General features: G+C 43.4%; 1 protein-coding gene across 4 annotated transcripts in view; it reads right to left on the minus strand.

The window, feature by feature from the left end:
• Positions 1 to 1,997: 1,997 nt before the first annotated feature.
• The window catches only part of CLTCL1 (clathrin heavy chain like 1), a 55,234-nt gene continuing 34,654 nt past the window's right edge, over positions 1,998 to 22,577 (minus strand). The window contains exons 15-33 of one of the 4 annotated variants that reach the window (XM_056859917.1): positions 22,203 to 22,328; positions 21,717 to 21,859; positions 20,834 to 21,068; positions 19,105 to 19,227; positions 17,962 to 18,107; positions 16,969 to 17,152; positions 16,170 to 16,362; positions 15,576 to 15,733; positions 15,272 to 15,436; positions 14,184 to 14,291; positions 12,332 to 12,499; positions 12,085 to 12,234; positions 10,970 to 11,101; positions 10,496 to 10,606; positions 9,763 to 9,933; positions 7,932 to 8,153; positions 7,052 to 7,072; positions 3,839 to 3,914; positions 1,998 to 2,158 (exon numbers count right to left, since the gene is read on the minus strand). In XM_056859917.1, coding sequence (XP_056715895.1) covers positions 2,043 to 2,158; positions 3,839 to 3,914; positions 7,052 to 7,072; positions 7,932 to 8,153; positions 9,763 to 9,933; positions 10,496 to 10,606; positions 10,970 to 11,101; positions 12,085 to 12,234; positions 12,332 to 12,499; positions 14,184 to 14,291; positions 15,272 to 15,436; positions 15,576 to 15,733; positions 16,170 to 16,362; positions 16,969 to 17,152; positions 17,962 to 18,107; positions 19,105 to 19,227; positions 20,834 to 21,068; positions 21,717 to 21,859; positions 22,203 to 22,328 — 2,748 coding nt within the window. In that variant the 3' untranslated portion in view covers positions 1,998 to 2,042. The remainder of the gene's footprint in view (positions 2,159 to 3,838; positions 3,915 to 7,051; positions 7,073 to 7,931; positions 8,154 to 9,762; positions 9,934 to 10,495; positions 10,607 to 10,969; positions 11,102 to 12,084; positions 12,235 to 12,331; positions 12,500 to 14,183; positions 14,292 to 15,271; positions 15,437 to 15,575; positions 15,734 to 16,169; positions 16,363 to 16,968; positions 17,153 to 17,961; positions 18,108 to 19,104; positions 19,228 to 20,833; positions 21,069 to 21,716; positions 21,860 to 22,202; positions 22,329 to 22,577) is intronic. The other 3 variants (XM_056859918.1, XM_056859919.1, XM_056859920.1) reach the window with 3 other exon arrangements.

Here is a 22,577-nt window from a genome sequence, read left to right on the forward strand (position 1 = left end):
TCCCTCTCCTCCTTGTTTTATTTATTTATAGCTTTCTTTTCTTTCAACAGACCCAAGGCAGTCTGTTTGAGGTTCCAAGACAACCCCACACCTGGGCACAGAACAGGTTTAAAGATGCTGAGTTTTAGCCAGGAGTGTGCATCTAGTATGTTCACACTATATAATGGTCTTTAAAGATACACAGCCTTTCCCCTCCCTGCAACTCAGCATGGATTCTTATCACATCTAAAAGGGCTTGTATGCAGATCACATCTATATACACCTACTCTGGTGGCTATTTGCCTGTTTACCAATAGCGAGTTACTGGTGCTTGGCAAGCTGTTATATTAGCATATGGTATTACTGGATAAGTATGGATTACTGTCCCTAAGAGCATGCAGCTATCCAAGACGAGCCAGGGCTTTTTCGGCCCTGGCTCCAGCCTGGTGGAATGCTCTGCCTGGTAATATCAGGGCCCTGCAGGATCTGAGAGTCTTCCGCAGGGCCTGCAAGGCAGAGCTTTTCTGCCAGGCCTACAACTGAGGACAGCTGCTTATATCAACTTATACCATCTTCACTGGCCTCCCCCCCCCCCCCTTTGAGTAGGAACGAGTGAAGGGTTGCCATCTGCATGGTCCCTACTGTTTTTAGATTTGGTGCGCCACCACGTTAGAATTTTACTGTCCCTCTTCCATGGTGGGAAGGTGGGGGGAAGAGGGACTGAGACACAGAAGGGGGGGAAATGAGGTGGTTGCAGATTATTTTCCCTTTTGGTGGTTACTCTGAACCATCTCTTGTGGAGCACTAACTGACACCTTGTCCCTCAGCATTTCAAGCCACACAGCAGACACCGGTTTTGATTAACGTTTTATAATTGGACTTTCATAGTATTCATGATTAGCACAAGATTCATAGCCATAAATTATACATCGTTATCTAAGTACATAAAATGTTAATGATGTATCTCTGAAGAGTGGCACAAAGTAGTACATCCCTGTTGGCATTCTTCAGTGGAAGAGGTGTGCGTGCGTGTGGCGGGCACACCAGTTACCCCACAGAAGCTGGGCAGAGCCATGAGTTCTCAACCCTTGACAGTCCAGATCCTCATCTTTTAAGGATCAGCTTTCAGGTACTGAAGCAGGAGTAACCCCCCCCCCTTTTATCTCAAAGTTGGTGGTGCTGCTTGCCTAGCCTGGCTCTCTTTGCACCACACACTTCCACAACCACAGCTGCCTGGGCACACACCTCTGAAGACATTCGCTTCCCAAATCATGTTGGAGGGTGTACCATTTAATGCCAATGAGTATCATGCTCGCCCTTTACGCTAAAGGGAGGGGGGGAAGACCTGGGAAATGTCTGCTCTGTGATATGATCCATTTATTCTCCCATAAAGAGCTTCAAACTAATCCAGAAGGCTTAAATGCTTTTCTGCACCTTCCCCCCGCCCCACAATACTCTGTCAAGTAGACATTTGTTCGCTGCTCCCACCCCTACCAAATACACTTCTAGCTCTTTCCTATTTGCCCAGGGCTACATACAAGCAGGGGCAGGGTGGAATCAAAGAGTTTTTTTAAAATGCCTCCCACCAATAAGGATTCTGAACTTAATTCCCTGCTACCAAGTTGCATAACCTCATCTAGTATTTTTTAGAGTACTAACAGCTTGGTGACAGAGTACGCCCCAGCATGAACATGGCTGGGAAAAGGGTTCTGCGGCGAGTGAGAAGGGACAGGCCCCTGCCCTCTCCCTCTCTCCGACCTCAAGAAGTTATTGCAGCATTGTAAGTTTTCGTGGCAGTACCCACCTCAGCCAGAGCCTTGCAATGTCAGTGACAAGGGAAAGGGGGAGGAGGAAAAAAAAGCTGCCTTTCAAAGTTGAAATGTAACAGGACATAGCAATAAATAATAAGTGTCCTTTCGCTGTCTCTTAACCCACTTGGGACCACTTTCAGCCAGAACACTGGGAGTCATCTGTGCCTTCTTGGACCAAAACAAAAACAAAAAAAGTAAAAAGGGACGGGAAGAGAAGACCCGAGACCATTAACAGGTCCATCGGAGCACAAGTTACATATTGAAACCGTAGACGGGTGGCTGGGTGAATCCTGGCGCGGTGTATCCATATGGGAAGTTGGCTTGTGGAGGTACTGCGTTGGGGCCTGCTGTTAACATCAGCTGCTGGCCTGGAAGGAGGCAAGGAGAAGAAGTCAGAGCTGGTTCCCACCCCACCCCTCACCTTGAAACACTGGAGAACCAGAGCTTTTGTACATTCCAAACGCATCTTTTGTTTTTCCCATAATCCTTGCATTTGGCGTTGAAATAGAACAGGGACGTGTTAGCTTTGGGTTGAAGACTGGTACAGGGAAATTACGTTATAAAGCGACACTAATGTGAAGCTACCATCGACAAATTAAATTATTTTCCCAAGTAGCCCAGAAATGCCTACTGACCAGCAGCAGTTCTCTGGGGCATCAGTCCTTTCCCCTACTATTAGAGATGCTTTCAAGTGAAGGTTGAGACTGGGGAGGGGTATGGCAGAACATCTGCTTTGCATGCAGACGGTCCCAGGTTCAACACCTGGCATCTCCAGTTAAAATGACCAGGTAGTAGGCAGAGATCTTTCAGCCCACTTGAGAACCTGGAGAGCCACTACCAGAGTAGGCAGGAGTGACCTTGACAGATCAATGGTCTGGCTCAGGAGGAAGCACTTCATATATTCAACTTGGAACTTTAGAGTCTCCTTTACAACAGAGTCCAGCTACTTCTAAAGTGGCGGGATTTAGCATCATGTCTCCAATATTTCTGTATTGTTTAAAAGTGGCTTAAGTGATACAGTGCATAGAATATGCCAATGAATATTGGGGGGAGGTTTTTTCAGGCACCCAGAAGTACACATTCCTCATCTGAGATTCAAAATCGAGTTTCAGAGAATCTTTGAAATTCAACAAATAAAAATATACAATATGTTATACATGGCCAGAATTTTAACACACTGTAGTTAGATGTTAGTTGTGTTTTCCCAGCCTCTGTTTATTAATTCTTGTCACAGACCAGACACACATGATGTTAACACACTACTACAACCCCACATGCCTCATGCAGGAAGTAGAACTTCAGTTTAAGCTATTCCCACTACAAAGGGAACCTCTGTCACAACCTTCCTTTAACGGTGCACCCTAGAATACGATTTTGAACAAAAAAAAAGTCTACCTTTTGCCAAATAAAGATTGAAAAGGGCTACATATTTCTGGAAGAGATTTCATAGCTCAAAGGAAAATCAAATAATGTTTTCTCTTGAATTATCGAGTCTCTGGGGTCATTCCAAGCAAATGTTTACAGAGGATTTCTACTGAAAGCCTCAAGGCCCGCTCTAGGTCTAACATTTTAAATCCCCTGATGGCTCACAGTTTTTGTGGGTACATATATTTTTCTGGAATGGGTCGTCCATGCAATTTGCCGATATCACAGTTTGAAGAGGTGGATTTCCCCCAGGAATCCAGTATCTACTTCTACCTCATGGATGAGTAATTTGCATGATTGACCCATTCGGATACCCGTTTAGCGGGCGCACTCTAAGGAACCTCTTTGCACAATCTGCAAGACACTCTGGTTCCAAGACACTCAGAAAAAGGAATTACAACTTGATCTCTTCTAAATAGCTGTCATTTGTATTAAACTGGGAGGAGTGCAAGATCATTACGATTTTGATGACATCCTATGAGGAATCTCATGTCTGTGTTCCAGCATTAATGAACAAAGACTGGTGGGGAGGGGAACAAATGGGAGTGCCACCAGCACTTAAGATATGCTTAGATTTTGCCACTGAGGGCCTAACAATAAAAAGAAAGGAAGTCTTCACCTACCAAATACTATTGGAGTGGGTTCAGTTACTTGTTCCTCTTCTTTCCTTAGGCTTTCAGAAGCATCAAGTTTATCCACCTGAGTTATAAAGTGAACAGGAAATGCTCATGAAGGAACTTCCTAAAGCCTCTCTTCTGTGACCTCCTATAGAACAATTACCCCCAAATCAGGTGCTTCCAATCTGAGAAAGGATCATGTTCAGGGCTGTGTTTAAACAAAGGGTCTGCAGAACACGGGTGAAGGCTTCAATGTCCCTGGGATCTAAGAGAGCTTCTTGCAGTGTGGAGTTCTGGACGCAGCTCTGGGCTCTAATAAAGACTAAGTTATGCTCACCAAAACGGAGTAGTCTCTAGCAGTAAGCTACTGCCTAGAATCACTGTTGGTATACTTGAAGACATCTCTAAGAGCTAGTTCCTACCACTCTAGCAAAGTAAAGAAGCAGAATGCAGGGCAACCCAGAGCTGGTCTGGCTTGTGTCTATGGTTCCTACTAATTAGGAAAGGATTGCAGAGTACAGGAGAGGGCATAAGATCATTTACTTTATTCTGGCATGAGAGTAATCAGAAGCAGGTGTAACCCATACCCCGGAGGAACCCAACAAGATGCAGTGTGCTCTCTCAAGAGAATGGCTGCCATTCATTCCCACTCTTCTTTATCAAGTGCTGTACTTGGCCATTTCACTGCAGCAAAATTCTGCCTGCCACCTCTGACAACACAAACAGGGAGCCCATGTGAGGGTAAAAAAGACTGAACTTCTTTCTAAACAGCCTTCAGCATTGGGGTGGGGGGGAAGAGATATGCTCAAATAAGCATCGAAGCAGAATTTGGAGGGAAGAGAATAAGAGCATGGAGATATGTGTTCGACCTTGGCTGTTACCGCACTAGGTATTCCCAGCGATGTATTAAGAGTTTGAAAATGTTATAAAAAATACTGTTCACACTTTCTATATATTCCCACCGACGTATTAAGAGTTTGAAACTGTTATAAAAATACTGTTCGCACTTTGTTTGGCCCCTTTAGCTGTGAAAACGTCTTCCAACCATTTTTTAGCCGTGGCATCCAAAAACCCTTTTAAAGCGATGTTTTTTATAACATTTTCAAACTAATACATCGGTGGGAATCCCTAGTGTGGTAACAGCCATTGTTTCTCAAGGTAGCCCCATTCAGTGTGGAAGTAGGCCTGGCCCCGCCCCCTCCCTGATCAGAAGGTAGAAAGTGGGGCTAGGGAAAGCAGAGGAAGTAGGAGAAAGTTAAAATGCTCTACTCTCCCATCTGTCTAACCAGACTGGGTTTTAGTTAGTTCTGAAACATTTACTTGACTCCTGATATTAATAGTAAAGTTTCTGGTCCAGAGGATGAAATGCAATTGAATGACCCAAAAGCAGTTAACAAAGACCTGCCATACTAATTAAAGAACGTGGAGAATCACGTCAAGATATTAAACAGCCTTAATGAAGTTCTGTCCATTGCTTCACTAGCAAATAAAAACAGTATCTCTTCACTATGAGCCAGCAGAGCGAGTTCCTGAGAATTTAAGAAGGTACATCAGGAGAGTTTGTTTCTCTTTCGCATATGGCTGTAACTAGCGCCATCGTTTCTGAGTCTACTTATGCAGCCTTAGGACCGCAGGAAAGAATACTTTACTTTACAACCACCTCTTACTCAACAACTTAGCCTTCAGTTGCTTCAAGCTGGGACAAGGCAATGAGCAATTTCACTCAGAAGTGCACTAACGTCCGTTGATAATTCAGTTTTCAGGGCACTGGAACCAGACAGCTTTCATATCTGCTTGTTGCCTACTAGCTGCCATGCACTTTGCTCTTGACAAGTTCCACACCTTTGACCCAATTCTGCTTCCCCTCAGGACTGAACTTGTGCAAACAATCACCAAGTCATCCAAACCTCCTTGATTGCAGTTTTGGAGACACTCCTTGGATTTAACCTTAACAGCATTGCTGCCTATTACAGATTAACAGGTGGGGATTCCCTGGGACGAAAACCACCAGCCTCTGTTTACCAAGCCCTATTGAGCTTCGAGCCATATAGCTACATCGAGCCATTTTCTTCAGTTTTCATCCTGCAAGCCTCTGCAGACGCTGCTCTTGAATGCTGTTGTATGTGCTTCTATTCTCAACCCATGATGGCTACACATATCTGGCACCTTATATTAAGTGAAAGATTGCTCCCTAAGATGCAGGACTACCCTGTACGAGGGAGCCAACGCATCAACATTTATTCCCATTATACAGTCGTACTAGTCTGCTAGTATAGAAACTGCAGTTTCTCCATTTCTATAGGAAACTGCCTTTACAGAGTCTGGATGAACCGTCTATGCACAAGGCGGGCATGCAAATGGATATACATACTGGGATGGCTTGCTTTGCTATCCCAATATTTAAAGATGGTCAGACTTTAACAGGAGGTACACCTGCTGGTAGAGGGATGCACATCTTGCTGTTAGGTACACTGATGAAGGAAGTTAAACGGATTTACGTAAAAGGGAAAACTTGTTCTCCAATTAATTTCTAATCCCACAAACTAGATTAGTTTATTTTAATACCAGTCTCATCAAGCATGCTCTCTCTCTCTCTCTCTCTGGAAGACTGAGAATTTAGTAGACACATCACTTGTAAAATCCAACCAGAGTTTAGCTTAACACAGTAGCGTTTACCAGATCAGCCATTTCAGTTATATCCCAGTTTGTTTGTTTAAAATGTCTGCCAGCAATGTAGCTCTACTGTACCAGCAATGCAGACCGGCATGCTGGAATGTTGCCACTTCTCCAAGGAGGTTAGGCAGCAACTATCCAAGTGGCCCAATATTATGCATATATTCCAAGTTTGGAGAAATACTTAGGCTTTTCGAATCTCTGGCAGTACTATAAAAGAGATACATCTCAGCAATGAAGACAAACCTTTCAGGCACATCCATTTGACTAAGTTTTACTATTACCAGGTATGCCACTGGAATAGTCTATTAGTTCCCCTCCCCCACCCCCCAACAAAAGCAAACATCCAAGATCTGGTTGGATTTTTCCCCCCAAGTAGTTTGTGAGCATATGTTTTACTATTAGCATTAGGAGTGAATTAGTTAGACCAAGCTAGATTATTCTGCTTTTCAGCACAAAAGCTACAGCTAGGTTCCCACAGAACCCTAGATGTGTTTTAAGGGACACAAAAAATTAAACAGAGTGTAAAACCAGAGAGACTGTCACCTTATTAAACAGCCCATCAACCTGCAAGAAAATTCAGAGGGGAACACTTAAAAATCAGCAAGCCAGGTAACAAAGCAAAGATCACATTACATATTGGTCCGGGTGGGGGGGGGGAGAGAATATACTGGAGAGAAAGGAAGTGGCCCACACTGGAATGAAGTACTAACATACACTTCTAAGCCCCTAGAAGAGTTTGCTTGTCTTACTGAATACTTAAGCATTAGTTTGTATGCATGGGAACTACCTGGTTTGCTTGGCATTATAGAAATACCACATTAAATTCACAGCTGTGATTGAAACAGTACATGAAGTGGGGTTTACTGTCTCTCCTAAGTCTAATTGTGCAGGCAAGAAAATGCATGAAAGGAGCAGGGCAGGCCTACAGCAGGGACAGTGTGTTGGTGGGAGATACTAAGGCTAAGTGAGACAGCATGGAAGCACTTTGAGAACTCAGATGTACTATATAAAATATCACATGAAAAACAGGGGTTGAGTAAAAAGTAGCAAGGCCATGTTCTTGGACTGCAGAAAAGCTCTCCACTGCTGTACTGTAAGCAAGGCTGTTAGGAATTCTGGTAGTCATATCTGAGCTCAAGGGTAGACAGTGGGCAAGAACTGGAATTCTGCTAACTATGTTACATATCCCCTCTATTTGTGGAAAACTAGAATTTTTATAAGTCCACACCCTTTCCCTTCAATCTGGATTCTACAACTGCTGCAAATGTAACCAGCTTTTGAAATGTTTTATTATGCTGTTCCACTGCAAAGAGTTTTGAAAAATTCATAATTAGGATGATGAAGCTTTATGTTCAAGCAAATTAACAAGGGTCACCCAACAGCCTCACAAAGGAGCAAGCCTTTCCATAGAAACCATACTTACTTTGGTAAGATACTCCCTCATCACCTGGATGAAATAAGGCATTGCAAAGTCCAAAATGTTGTGCCTCCATGCCAGCTCAAGAACCACATCTGGATGTAACAGGTCGTAACAAGTGAAGAGAGAAGCTGCAAAGCACTCCTTTTTGTCTTCTTCCAAAAACCACTGGAGCAGTTTCTCTGCCAGTTCAGGATCTTTGGACTCTGCGGCATACTGCATGGCATCCTATGGGACAGCACAGTAAAGAAGCTAGACTTATTAAGCTGCCAGCTTGGAGGGCTTTAAGAGGGGAGTGGACATATTCATGGCTAAGAGGGGTATTCATGGCTATTAGTTAGAATGGATACTGGTCATGCTGCATACCTATTCTCTCTAGTATCAGAGGAGCATGCCTATTATTTTGGGTGCGGTGGAACACAGGCAGGATGGTGCTGCTGCAGTCATCTTGTTTGTGGCTTCCTAAAGGCACCTGGTTGGCCACTGTGTGAACAGACTGCTGGACTTGATGGGCCTTGGTCTGATCCAGCAGGGCCTTTCTTATGTTCTTAATTTTGGTTTATTTATAAAGTGTGTATGCTGCCTGGCTGAGGCGGCCCACAATAAAATGCCAGCAAGACAAAAAAACTAAGCTAGCCAATAAACATGTAATAAAGCAGTCTAAAATATTGATAAGGACATAAGAAAATCCATGTTGGATCAGACCAAGGCCCATCAAGTCCAGCACTCTGTTCACACAGTGGCCAACCAGGTGCCTCTACGAAGCCCACAAGCAAGATGACTGCAGCAGCATCCTGCCTGTGTTCCAATGCACCTAGTATAATAGGCATGCTCCTCTGATCCTGGAGAGAATAGGTATGCATTTTGACTAGTATCTATTTTTACTAGTAGCCATGAATACCTCTCTCCTCCATGAACATGCCCACTCCCCTCTTAAAGCCTTCCAAGTTGCAGGAAAAAATAAAAATCTCTCTCCCTTAGACAGCCACAGACAGTTATTTCCCATCCTGCAAAAGTCCCTGAAGGTTTTCCCACCTGTACCACTGAATGACAGTTGTAGAGGAAGGAAAGTATCAAGGGACCTAATATAATAAGCATGCTCCTCTGATCCTGGAGAGAATAGGTATGCATCATGGCTGGTATTCATTCTGACTAGCAGCCATGGATAGCTCTATCCTTCATGAACATGTCCACTGCCCTCAATTACTATGTGATAAAGTAGCTAAAGTAGATGGTTCCCCTTAGTCAAATACCTGGGAAGAGAAATATTTTACATCTCTGGCTGCCACCTGCAGGTGGGAGCAAAGACAGCAGAGCTTGAGAAGACCTTTAATTGGAGGTCCACCAAATCAGTAGAAGGAGGGCTAGTTGAAGAATTTAACACAGCAATCTCCTTCCTTTGTTTCTGGGATTCTCCTCTCCAATTAGGAAACTCCACATTTGTTTCCCTTCCCCAAAACACCAGCTAGCCTCGCTTTATGCACCATTTGTCCCACAATGTATCCAGCTCCCACCCTGTCCCTTGGCTGTAGTGCAAGCCATAAATTTCACAGCTTTTGCTTCTTGGCAATACAACTCGCCATTATAAAGTAAATACAAGGTGTCTATCCTGGACATTTCGTACTACGCAAGATCAGATTTGCAGTGCAATATCCTATAAAGAGTTCACTCCATTCCAAGTTATTCCAGTCCAAGCCAACTTATTTCAGTGGACTGGAACTACAGCAACTCAGGCACTGTTGGTAGTCACGAAGGTATGTGTACGGCTGTTCAACATTTTGTCTTTGCAGGCCTTTTTAACATGCAAGTAAGCACAAGGATCCAACATTCAACACACCTTATAAAGACGGTCCTTCTTGCAGAGCTCCACACTCTGTTTCCACCTGTTATTGCCTTTAAACAAATAAGCTGCAATGCGCCTGAACTCAATCAACTCGTGCTTCTCCAAACGCTGAGCTAGCGTGATGTTGTCAAAGTTATCATAAGCGTCAATGGATGCTCTTAAGCCCTATTTGGACAGGGAGAAAGTTAGACCCACCAGATGATACATAACTCTTTCCTGACTTGAACGTTTGCTTCAAATGCTGCCAGTCCTCCAGTGATGCAACTTTTAGTCAAGCTTTCTTGACTAAAGCAAGAGTTAATAACAACACTGTGTACAGCCTCCCATAAGTTAAGCACTGGTATCCAACACCATTAAACTACCATTCTGGAATGAAAACTTAAAAAGGGAGGGGGGAGAGAAGCCATTGATGTAATGGTCTACAAGTGGTCTAAATATACGGTATATTCAATGCAAACTGCTTGCTCCTCTAGCTAGGGGGGAAAAGACGGCATTCCTAGCCCCGTTGAACAGCTTTGTCCTACTACGCAGTCTTCTCTCGCTGGTAAGATCACTAGTTGAAGTCAATACTGTTCCAGCAGACTGCTGGATGGATTGCGTGACAAGCAAATGCATTTTAAAAAGGGAGCTTGATAAAAAGTCATTCCTTGACAGCCATTAATTTTGCAATCATACTATATTTGCTTGACATCATGAACTATAATCACTGCTCCAAAGAGGTACCTACCTGATAGTCTTCCTCCTCTGTTAGAAGATTGTTCAGGGCCTCGTTAACACCTTTGTTATTGTGGTTCTGGACTGACCGCAAGTAAGGTTTTACTAGGGGCAGTTGGTCAACCTATGGAGCAGGGAGAGAGACAAAAGCTACCTTGAAAGGTATCCTGATTAATTAAGCGTACCCTCTAAGGCACATCTAGCTGGCCAGCATGAACCCCATCCCATTCAGTTCCCTGCCCCTCTCAATGAAATTACCTTTGCATATAATGTGTAAAACATTAGGGAACAGGTTACTTTTTAAGATTAACTCTATATATATATAAGCAACAACAGATCTGGAAATGAAAAAACAACTTAGTCACAAGATCTTAACAGGGTAGAAAAGCAAGTGCCCGTGCCTTGAATGTTCAATTTGGAGACACCACATCCATTTAGAAGAATCAAGACTGGCAAATAGGTTAATGTAAAGATACCTCTGACTAACCTTGGAGAAAAAGCTGACTGTCCTGGTGTGGTCCAGCCGTGGAGACAAAACCAGCAGCAGATCATTGATGAACAATGGTTTATAATCCAAGTAAAACTGCAGAGCTTTGTAATATAGCTCCACATTGGCCACCTAGAAGAAGCAAAATAATGAAGTGTTGGATCCAAAACTGTCTCTGAACCACATTAAGCCTTAATCTCAGTAGTCTCGTGTGATGTCAGAAGACCTGTATCCCAGGACAGGTGGGCAACTGGGTTTAGGTTTTTTGGCAAATATTTGGCAGAGTATGTCCTAAAATGATATAACAGCAGAGATCAGGACATTTATTTCTTTTAATGCAAGCTTCATTGGGCGTTACCCAGCTGTCCTTCCAGTCTTGAATGCATCCTATCAAGAGTGTTAAGCTGCAGTACTGCAGTCAAAAGCTCTGCGCACGACCGGAGTTCGATCCTGACGGGAGTCGGTTTCAGGTAGCTGGCTCAAGGTCGACTCAGCCGTCCATCCTTCGGAGGTCGGTAAAATGAGTTTACCCAGCTTTACTTTAAAAACTTTACCCAGCTTGCTGGGGGTAAAGGGAAGATGACCGAGGAAGGCACTGGCAAACCACCCCATAATCAAAGCCTGCCTAGTAAACGTCGGGATGTGACGTCACCCCATGGGTCAGTAATAACCTGGGGCTTGCACAGGGGACTACCTTTAAACATAGGGGCTATGAATCATATCAACCGATTCGTTAAGAGTCTTTTTGACACTTGGCCCTACCTCCTGGCTTTCAAACTGCACTCGTAACATTGTTGAAGACGCTGCCGAACAACTGTTGAAAATTTCTGAACTCCAGCCATGCAGTACTCCAGCATCGGGCAAAAACGGGAGCATTACCATTACAACTGAGAGCCAGTGCAGTGTAGCAGTTAAGAGCCACTAGGATCTGGGAAACAAGGGTTCAAATCCCCCACTCCGCTGTGGAAGCTCAGACCGGTCACACGCACACATAGCTTCACCAACCTCAAAGGGTTGTTGTGAGGATAAAATGGAAGTGGGGAGAACGAAGTAAGCCACTCTGGGTCCTTGATGGGCAGAAAGGCCATGAATAATGAATAAATAAAACTGCCTACCTTTGCAATTATGTCCTTGAACTGTCCTTCCTTCCAAGCATCTGTAGGATGGTTCATCATTGTAATTATTGCATTGTCGTATTCTTCATACTTGTCATAAAGGAAGACCAGCTCTCCCCAGAGGTGAGCCTGTTCTGCAGCCCGAAGCACCTTAAGAATAGTGAGATGAAAGTGATATATGCAGGCATTTACGATAACTTCAGACAGTAGCAACAGCTCTTGCTATGCACAGAGGTAGCTTCAATACCTTCGGAATATTGACTCTGGACCAGAACAGTTCCAGATGTTCTCTCATCTTCTGTGGTTTGTATTTAGAGTACAAAATCGCAAGTTCAGTGAACATTCCCATGTGAGCACGCTCCAAGCCCAAAGCAGCTTCTAGGAGGGCAATCAACTCTTCAAAGTAACCACGGTCCTAGGATTCAAGGCAAAAATATATTGCTAGAACTCTGTATCGCCATATTTTAAAAATTCATTTATGTTATTTATAGACTCACTGAGACTCAAGGTGGATTACACAATGGAAATCAGTGCATTCAACATAATAAGACATCTGATAAGTAATAGGATTAGGATTACAGAAATCTGGAAACAAAGCATATATTAGAAATGCGGTGTTTAACAATGCCAGAAAGCGGAATTACATAGTTAGGTAACAATGCAGTGAGAGAAAGATAATATATACAGCAAGCAGGTAATATATACTATTGTGGTAGTTTAGCCCACAGTCCCGTTCCCTTTATTAAATGACATCATAATAGAAAGCCTGTTGCGTGTGTGTGTGTGTGCGTTAACTGCCGTCAAGTCGCTTCCGACTCATGGCGACCCTATGAATCAATGCCCTCCAAAATGTCCTATCTTTGACAGCCTTGCTTAGATCTTGCAAATTGAGGGCTGTGGCTTCCTTTATTGAGTCAATCCATCTCTTGTTGGGTCTTCCTCTTTTCCTGCTGCCCTCAACTTTTCCTAGCATGACTGTCTTTTCTAATGACTCTTGTCTTCTCATAATGTGACCAAAATACGACAGCCTCTGTTTAGTCATTTTAGCTTCTAAGGTCAGTTCAGGCCTGATTTGATCTAAAGCCTGTTACTTCCACAAAAATGCCTTCCTGAACAATTTACAGTTTGTGGGGCAGTTATCAGGCAGGCCATCCCATAGGATGGGGTTGCAAGAGAATGAACATGTACAAAATGTTGATCCTATCCATTTTCAGGGGGGTACCTGCAGAAGGCCCTGCTCAGATGAGTGAAGCTGTCACAGCAGGGATTAGGAGGAGAGGCGGTCATGCAGATAGGAGGGTCCACGGACATGAAGAGCTTTATATATGATAGCCAGTAACTTGAACTGAGTCCAGCAACTGATAGGCAGCCAATGGAGTGACTGCAGAATGGTTGTCATATGCGTGCTCCACCTAGATCCTAACAGTAGCTGAGCTGCAGTGTTTTGTAATAATTGGAGTCTGAGTTTATGTACAAATAAAGACAGCTTACTTGTATGCCAGTGTACATTTGCAACTAATAGCTTCAGCATCAATTTCCTTAAACATCAATAGTTTTTTTAATCAGTCTGCAAGATGTTTCTTCCTAAGACAGACTTACAGACACCTGGCAGCGGGAGATTCGGATATATATAGCATGAAGCAACATCCAATTAGAATGCCCAAAGAACATTAAAAGCAGCCCTGCTGATCAGACCAGGGGGTCCATCTAGACTAGCATCCTGTTTCACACAGTGGCCAAGCAGTGCCCTGGAGATTTAACAGAGCATTGAGGCCGAAGTTCCTTTGGGAAACCAATAGTCGCATTCCTGCTGTGCACATACATACTGGTAGACCTGCTCAGGGATTTCTGTACCACAGGTTTCACCTCAAGTCATTCTCTAGCCTCACCAGCTAGTAGAATGCCCTACTTGGCATAGAAATGAAACTTATATTACAATATTAAAGGACTTCAAACAGATGAAGGAGGCTATTAGTGCCAGTTTTTTTTTAAGCTATGGATGCCAACTATACTAGCTTCAGCTATGTTACTATGTTAGCACCTCTTGGCAACAGGAAACAAAAGGTATTCGCATCTTAGGCAGTTAGAAGGAAGCTCACCTGGTAATAGCTAATCAGCTCTTCCAGCTCATCGGCATGGATTACTATGTGCAAGCCACAGATCTGTGCAAGTCGGAACTCCTTTCCATCTACACAGGCAAAGCACACCTGCAACAAGAAACTTATTACCAAAATGTAGAGAGAGACAGGTTTTCATCCCATGTTGTCCTAATGTAAAGCGTGACCCTCGAGTTTCAAAATATCCGAAGGTAAAATCTGTGTCTTCTGTAACACAGATATGGTACTTAAAAATCTGTAGCGGCTAAGGTTTCAGACTAGGACCTCGGAAACCCAGGTTCAAATCTCCACTCCTGCCACATAAGCTTGCTGGGTGACCTTGGGCCAGTCACACACTCTCAGCCCCGACCCCGGCTAGTATTTGGATGGGAGACCTCCAAGGAATACCAGAGTTGTGACATGGAGGTAGACAATAGCAAACCACTTCCGAACCTCTCTTGCCTTGAAAACCCCACGGGGTCGCCATAAGTCAACTGTGACTCAATGGCAAAAAAAAAAAAGTTTAGACAATTCCTCAAGAAGGTGCTGCAGTAATGGCAGATACTTTCAAGAAAGTAATCTTAACATTGTTTTTTAGCGGACGCTACAGTGTAGTAGTAGTCTTTGATTTTACCATGGTCTTAACTCCCTCCTGAGACACAGGATAAGTTACCTTTTTAGCGGAAACGGCAATGTAGTAATCTTAGATTTTACCATAAGAACATCAGAAAAGCCATGCTGGATCAGACCAAGGCCCATCAAGTCCAGTAGTCTGTTCACACAGTGGCCAACCAGGTGTCCCTAGGAAGCCCTCAAACAAGACAACTGCGGCAGCATTGTCCTACTTGTATTCCACAGCACCTAATATAACAGGCATGCTCCTTGGATACTGGAGAGAATAGATGTGCATCATGACTGGTATCTATTTTGACTAGTAGCCATGGATACCCCTCTCCTCCATGAACATGTCCACTCCCCTCTTAAAGCCTTCCAAGTTGGCAGCCCTCACCACATCCTGGGGCAGGGAGTTCCACAATATAACTATGTGTTAAGTTGGTCTTAACACCCTCCCAAGACATAGGATAAGTTACCTCTTTCCACGTTCTGGTGCTGTTCGCTTTGCGGGCACTATCCACTGCTGCTTGGTACTCCCCGAGATGCACGAGTGTTGATGCCAAGCGGGCGAAATTAGACACATTGTTGTAGAGCAGCTTTGCTGCGTCATACATTCCCTCGTCATAGCAGCGATCTCCAACCTAAAAGGGTCCATGACGGTGCAAGAAGAAAGCTAAATGAAGCAGATGTGCATTTAAACCAGGTCAAGCTCTCAATTAAGCTTGAGACCTGAGCGCTTAACACTGTCACTGCAAACGTTTTAATTAGCATAAAACATACCTGTTGTATGTGAGCATTGTTGGGGCCACTGACAAACTCTTCTAGCTCCGAGAGCCGATTTGTTTTTGCCAAGGCAAAGATAAGTTCAGTCTCGACATAAGATTCTCTGGCCTTTTTTCTAGCCATTTGCAAGAATTTAACCAGATCCTCCCAGTTATCTTAATCAAAACGGGGAGACACAGAGGAGATGAGAAGAAACACATCTATTAGTTTCTTTAACATTTATTTTTCCCCATTGCTAGCTAAACTTGCAGGAGACACAGGGAACGATGTGACATCTGACCAAACATGGAGGTATTTTAAGTAAACCTACAAGCAGATCCTAACTGCAGAAGGTGCTTTGTCCACCTAGAGAAGGACAGCTTTGCCTAATCCTTCAAAAGGTGGCAATTATGTTTAAATACTGCTGTAAAGTTTAATCCCTATGCCCCAGCAACAGACTGGCTACATTTTTGGATTGCATGAGGAAACTTCTCATGCTTCCAGCCCCATCAAATAATGTTTGTCCAAGAACATCCCCCCATTATCTCCACCACCCCCTCCCTCCCGCATTTTGGGCAGAGAGGTGCCAAGCTGAGAGCAGCCTTAGCTTACTGTTTCTATTGGCTGCCTGGACGACTTCCATGTAGGCAGAAGGATCATCGGCTTTGATGTAAGAATCTATAGCTTCCTTAACCAAGTCCTTTTGAAGCTGTGCTCTGGCCAGCTGGCTCCAAACAGCTGGTTCATTACATCTCTCAGCAAATTCATACGCACGATCTAGATTGCCAATGTGCTCAATCAACACCTAAAAGATCCAGAAACAGCTGTAAGAATTCCTACAAGGTAGCCAATTTAAATCCACAAGAGGGGGGATGCTACAGAACATGGGTGTCTCCATATATGAAGCAGTGTTCTGTGGACAATGTTTGGGTGGGAGGAGGGAGACTCACTGGATAGTTCTAGTTTAGAAGAAGTTGCTTCCCTAAAATCCTGAGTATGGAATATGCTAGCAGTCTCCACTTCAACATACCAGTTTAACACCGATGCTTGCATGAAACAATTTAGGACTATATTGGCTATTTCTGGTGACACTTCAGACATTAATGCAGAGATGGGCAAGGTTCCATTGCTCTGCACAGAAGTGTCCAGTGAAGTAACGCAACAGTACTAGTCCTCTGAAATCCTCCTGAATATTCATAAGTCCTTTCTTGTTTTGTACCTTCAGACTAAATACCCAAGAGATCATGCACAGTGGTCTGCCAATGTTTCAAGAATGAGCAATACAAGTGCTCTGGAATTTATTTATTCCTCAACTTATACCCCACCCTCCATCCCCAGCCCAAGTTTAAACTCAAGGAAAAGGGTCCATATAAATACATACACAGCTGAAGTTACTATGACTATGCCTCACCTGAATGGCAGATGTATTAACATCAAATTTCCTGAAGATAGCAAAAGCTTCTTCATACAGCTCATTGCTAATTGCAATATTTGCAATATCGGGGGCATCGTAGTTGTCCAGACGGTTGATGTACTCCATCACACGTGTACGATCTGCCTTAATGGCAGTCAAAATCAGCAGATTCTGGAGATTCCTTTGAAGGCAATTACATTAAGGAACAGTTTACAGTTTTGTGCCAAAGAAAGGCAATTGCAAAGTAATAAAGGCAACCCATTTGGAAGAGTCAATTTCAGCATTTAGTTTGCTTTGCAAAGGACCCTGACTCAATGGTCAAGCACATGCTCTGCATGGAAAAGTCCTGGGTCCAATCCCTGGCACCTCCCATTAAAGGATCTCAAGGAACACATGTTGGGGAAAAGGCCCCTCTCTGCTAGAGGTTCTGTCACAGCAGACAACAAGGACCAATAGGGACTCATGTTGGGAGGTATAAGGCAGCTTCACGTGTAACTTAAAAATGAACAGCAGCTTATTTCCAACCCAAAATCTTATACATACACCAGCATGGTGTAGTGGTTAAGAGTGGTGGTTTAGAGCAGTGGACTGGAGGACCGGGTTTGATTCCCAACTCCTCCATATGAGCAGTGAACTCTAATCTGGTGAACTGGGTTGGTTTCCCTACTCCTCCACATGAAGCCAGCTGGGTGACCTTGGGCTAGTCACAGCCCTTTAGAGCTCTCTCAGCCCCACCTACCTCACAGGGTATCTGTTGTGGAGAGGGGGAGGGAAGGTGATTGTAAGCCAGTTTGATTCTTCCTTAAGTGGTAGAGAAAGTCGGCATATAAAAACCAACTCTTCTTCTTCTCAAATGCATGCAGAATGAGACCTGTAGCATTATATCCCCTAAACAGAACCCCCCCCCCCAAACTTACTGGCCACCAAAGTGAAAATATGAACAGTGCCTTCTGTGCACACTTAGTTTAGCTTGGGAACACTTTTTTTTACCTGTGCTCACTGAAGACAGAGTTATCCAAAACAATCTTCTCAAGCAACTCAATTAGTTCATTGGGCAGGTCAGCAGTCATGAACGCTTTAACAGTCACAGAAACCTCCTCTGGATCCTGGGTCTCCGATAAGGCTGTCTGGACCACCTAACAGTTGCACAACTGTGTCAGTGACCTGAGTCAAACATTCTAAGTAGCCTGATTTTTAGGAGGTAGCTATAAACCACTGCTTCAAGATATCGAAAGCTTTGAGAAATAAAAGTAAATTTACGAAAAAAGCTTGACAAGATTTCCTTTGGTTCTCTTAGAGCAACAATTGTATTGAAAAAGGTTACTCATGTCTTATTTTATTGTAGTTTCTACACAGAATCTCGTAACGATCTTTTAAGCCCCCTGTTGGTTAATAGACAGAATGCCTCAGATTCTTTTAACATTTCCTGTTTATTGAACAATCGTTCGCCCCATATATTGGAGACAGTGGCACAGTTTTTAAAGTTTGTTTTAAAAGCCCGCCAAACAGTTAATTAGATGGCAGTATCAACAAACAGCGTTATTCAATGTAACTGTCTTTTAACTATTTTATAAACTATTCTATAAAGGGCACTTTTTAATATCTCAATTCCTTTTGTACTCTTCTGTATCATGTTTTTTATGCCAATAAAGGAATGATGATGGCACTATCAGTGCTATGCTGGTTCTCTTAGCACAGAGAGAATGAAGATTAAACAAACGAACTGCCATTTTGCCAGAGAAGTCATGTGAAATTCTGCTAACCATCACCTCAGTCTTTCTATTGATAAAACAACTGAGGAATAGAAGGCAATCTATAACCTTGGAGGCCCAAATCTTATTTACAACAGAAGTACAAAGAGCAGGCAGCGCTTTGTAGTACAGCAGAACTAGGACTCTGGGGACCTCAATTAAAATCACCACTCTGCTCATCCATGGAGCTCATCGGGTGACCTTGGCCAGTCATTCTGTCTGACCTACCTCACAAGGCTGTTGCAAGGATAAAAGTGAGATAATGGCTTTGACTGCTCTTAAGACGAGAGCAAAGACTAGTGCTAAGTAGCAGCTTGGTAACTGAGCTAGAATACAGATGCAAGCTTAAATTTCGTTTTCGTGTAGTATTCATTGGGTATACCTGATCAATGAGTGGCCTTCTGAACGGATTGTTTTCTTCTAGAACATTCACCCACAGATCTGGATCTTTTCTGCGCACCAGATAGCGCGCTTCACTCTTGAACAAGGAGTTCTCATTGCAAACCTGGATGAAAAGGGACTAATGAGTACGTCTACGTTTGGCCCAGAATAACCTAGAACTCATCTCCAACCTCACTGACAATTAACTGCTCCAATATTTAGGCTGGAAGTGTCACTTCGGCTGCTCATCATCGCATCTGCTGTTCTCTGTGACACTTTTAGTTCTGACAACTCAGCCGCTACTGCTTCTCATAAAACACATGTTTTCCTCCTGCCCTCAGGCACACAAAACAAAGATGTCAAGGTACTGACTCGGAGAAGCTCCTGCACCAGATGCATCCTAATAGGCGAGTTCACCGATACAGCACCAGCTTGCTACAAAACCATAGCCAGCAGGACCTGTGAGCAGCACTATCGCCTCATATTGCTTCACCTCTTGTTTAACTTTTAAACTTCATTAAAAAAACAGGACATCCCAAGGGAGGACATTTGCCAAGGAAATGTGTAGGCAGAGACCAAGGGACCTGACAAGTATTAGTGTACGGGATCAAGTAGTGTGTGTGTGTTAAGTGCTGTCACTTCCGACTCATGGCGACCCTATGAATCAATGTCCTCCAAAATGTCCTATGTTTGACAGCCTTGCTCAGGTCTTGCAAACTGAGGGCTGTGGCTTCCTTTATAGAGTCAATCCATCTCATGTTGGGTCCTCCTGTTTTCCTGCTGCCCTCAACTTTTCCTAGCATGACTGTCTTTTCTAGTGACTCTTGTCTTCTCATAATCAAGTAGTGCTCGCACCTTTTGTCATAATACCATCACTTGAAGAATGCCTTGTAATATAAGAAACTGAACACAAGAAAGCAGTAATTTTAATTCATGACACTTCTAGAACTGTAACCCAGTCTTATGATCCAAGATCATAAGAGATCACTTACCTGGGAAAACAATTACAGATTTAATACGTTATTTGTAGGGATGTAAGAAAAAGAACCTCAGTGGATCCCTCTGTATATGTTTGGTTGTTAGCCATATTTTTAATAAAGAAAAAGAACCTCAGTGGATGACAACTTTTATCCCTCCTTGAGTGATACCAAGATCATAACTAGACTGAAGAACCTAGCCTTAAAATTCCAAGTCGGACCACAATGTGGTGAGGTTTGCGTGTGTTGCTGCTTAGAGCAGCCTAAATACTGTATGTGTGAAGCACAGGTTTTCAAACTTCCTAGCTTCCGGGGTTTCCCCCTCCCCCGTCACACTGGATGTAAAGGAAACCCTGCATGCCTGCAGTGCAATTCAGTATGTACACAACCACACTTCATGCTAGGTCCTGGCCTCTAGAAGTTAACTCGTGCATCATGTGAACCAAGTATACAATCAAGAACAAAGCCAGTGCTTCCATGTATAGCATAAGGGAATATTCAAAGTAGTGGATAAGGTTTCCTTCCAGAAAGTTTTAATCATGAAGGCAGCTTGTCAGCCATTACTGGGCTTCTCACTGAGAAGCCCCAATACCTTTCCAAGAAAGCCTACAATCCAGTTTGAGAAGTGCTGATTTAGAGAAACTGCTTTGCCCACTGAAGTTCTTTACATGTACGACGGTGTTTTTACAGCAGTTTTCTTGTACAAATACATCTCTGTATATTCATATCCAAGAAAATTGAAGTTCTGCTAACCTTTATAAGCTCCAGGTCACACTGCCCCCTCTCATAAGCAACACAGGCCAAGTGGGGGTCCCTCTTCTCGCAGTATTTGCCTACAACACAGCTGTCGTAGAAGGGGTTCTCACGCAGGAAGCGCTCTGGGTTATTGTTGCTGTCAATGTAGATTTTGGCCAGCGCATTGTGCGTTGCTGGTTCTTCGCAGCCTTCATGAATTCGGGACTCAAGCCATGGTAGCAGTAGCTTCAGCCTTGAACAAAAAAAACAAACAAACAGCTTGCTAGGTTGGCTGGAAAGCAAGAACCTTTAAATTCTACTCCTCTCAGAAATATATTGCACTCTAACACTATTAGAGAGCTGACATGGCATAGTTGTTAGAGTGCTGGACTAAAACCTGGGAGAACTAGGTTCAAATCTTTGCTCTGTCCCAGAAGCTCACTGGGTTACCTGGGGCCTGTCACACTATCTCAGCTTAACCTACCTCACAGGGCTGTAAAAGGTGAGGTGGAGAAAGGGAGAATCACGTGATAAGCCACTATGGGTCCCCACTGGGAAGAAAAGTAGGATATAAATAAAATATATTAACCTGGTCACAGAAAGAAGCAGCTATGAAAATACAGGCACTAAGGAACTATCAAGAAAAGGAGTTCTATTCCATACGCTAGTTAATATGGAAAGACTCAATCTTGGTTTTATTATCTAGATGGGCAAAGTAAGTGGATCCCCTCTCAAGTGAATGCCTCTGGTGGAAGACCACACCTGATCCTGTAAAAATGTGGCTTTTAAAGATTACATCCTTTCCAACTCGATTCTACAGGTGGTGGCATAAGAAGTTCTAGAAACAAATATTCAGAGCCACAGTAAGCACCTCCACCACCATCATCATGCTCATCCTTACCTATTTCTTTTCTCTACTTCAGCTACCAATTCGTCTGTTGAGAACTGGCCCCTAACCACCATGATCAAGTTCTTAATGACATCTTCTGAACAATCAACATCCAGAAGCCCTCCGACCACTGCAGGAATACGGCTTGGGTTTACCTGGAACAAGTTGGTATCCTTAGTTTCAGGGCTTTTAAGAAATGAGCAAATTCTATATAACACAAAATGTTTAGCCGAGCTACTGGACAGTCAAAACATACCATATAAACGCTACTTCCATTACTCTTATCCAAAGAGGCAATTACAGGCTACCGTCATCCAAACCCAAAGCAATATAAACGGTATTTTCACTGGGTCCAAAACCTATTTAGAGTACTCCTTTGGCCCAATAGATGAAAATTCCTTTTGTGCTGAACATTTAGCAGAGTGGCAAAAACTTGTATTATATCATTTTAAGGGTGCCCGTATTTTTAGGTAATACTGCTTAAACAATTGTGCTTACCTTTTGAACATAGATCTCAATGTATTTCTGTAGGTTGTTCCGATACAGATACAGAACTAGATCGTGAACAAAGTCAAATCTGTCACAAACAATTATGAGGGGAAGCTGGTCTGTGAGCTTGGCTTCCTGTACAAGCGGAGAGAAAATGGGAATGTAACGAAGCAGAATTATCCAAGATGATGGGGTGTGCATGCATGCACACCTAGTTCTTCATCTTCTAGTGAGTCTTCCTTAAAGTCATGTCCTCAGATATTGGCATCCCTTCCAGCCTTTTCCCACAGTTATATTTTTCAAGCACCACCTCAGCGTGATTCTCAAGGCTGTTGGTTCTCCACCCCAAAGCATTTCTATCTAGGGCATTTCCCCTGTCATTCT

Source organism: Euleptes europaea, chromosome 13, assembly GCF_029931775.1.
Source record: "Euleptes europaea isolate rEulEur1 chromosome 13, rEulEur1.hap1, whole genome shotgun sequence".
NCBI classification, from domain to species: domain Eukaryota; kingdom Metazoa; phylum Chordata; class Lepidosauria; order Squamata; family Sphaerodactylidae; genus Euleptes; species Euleptes europaea.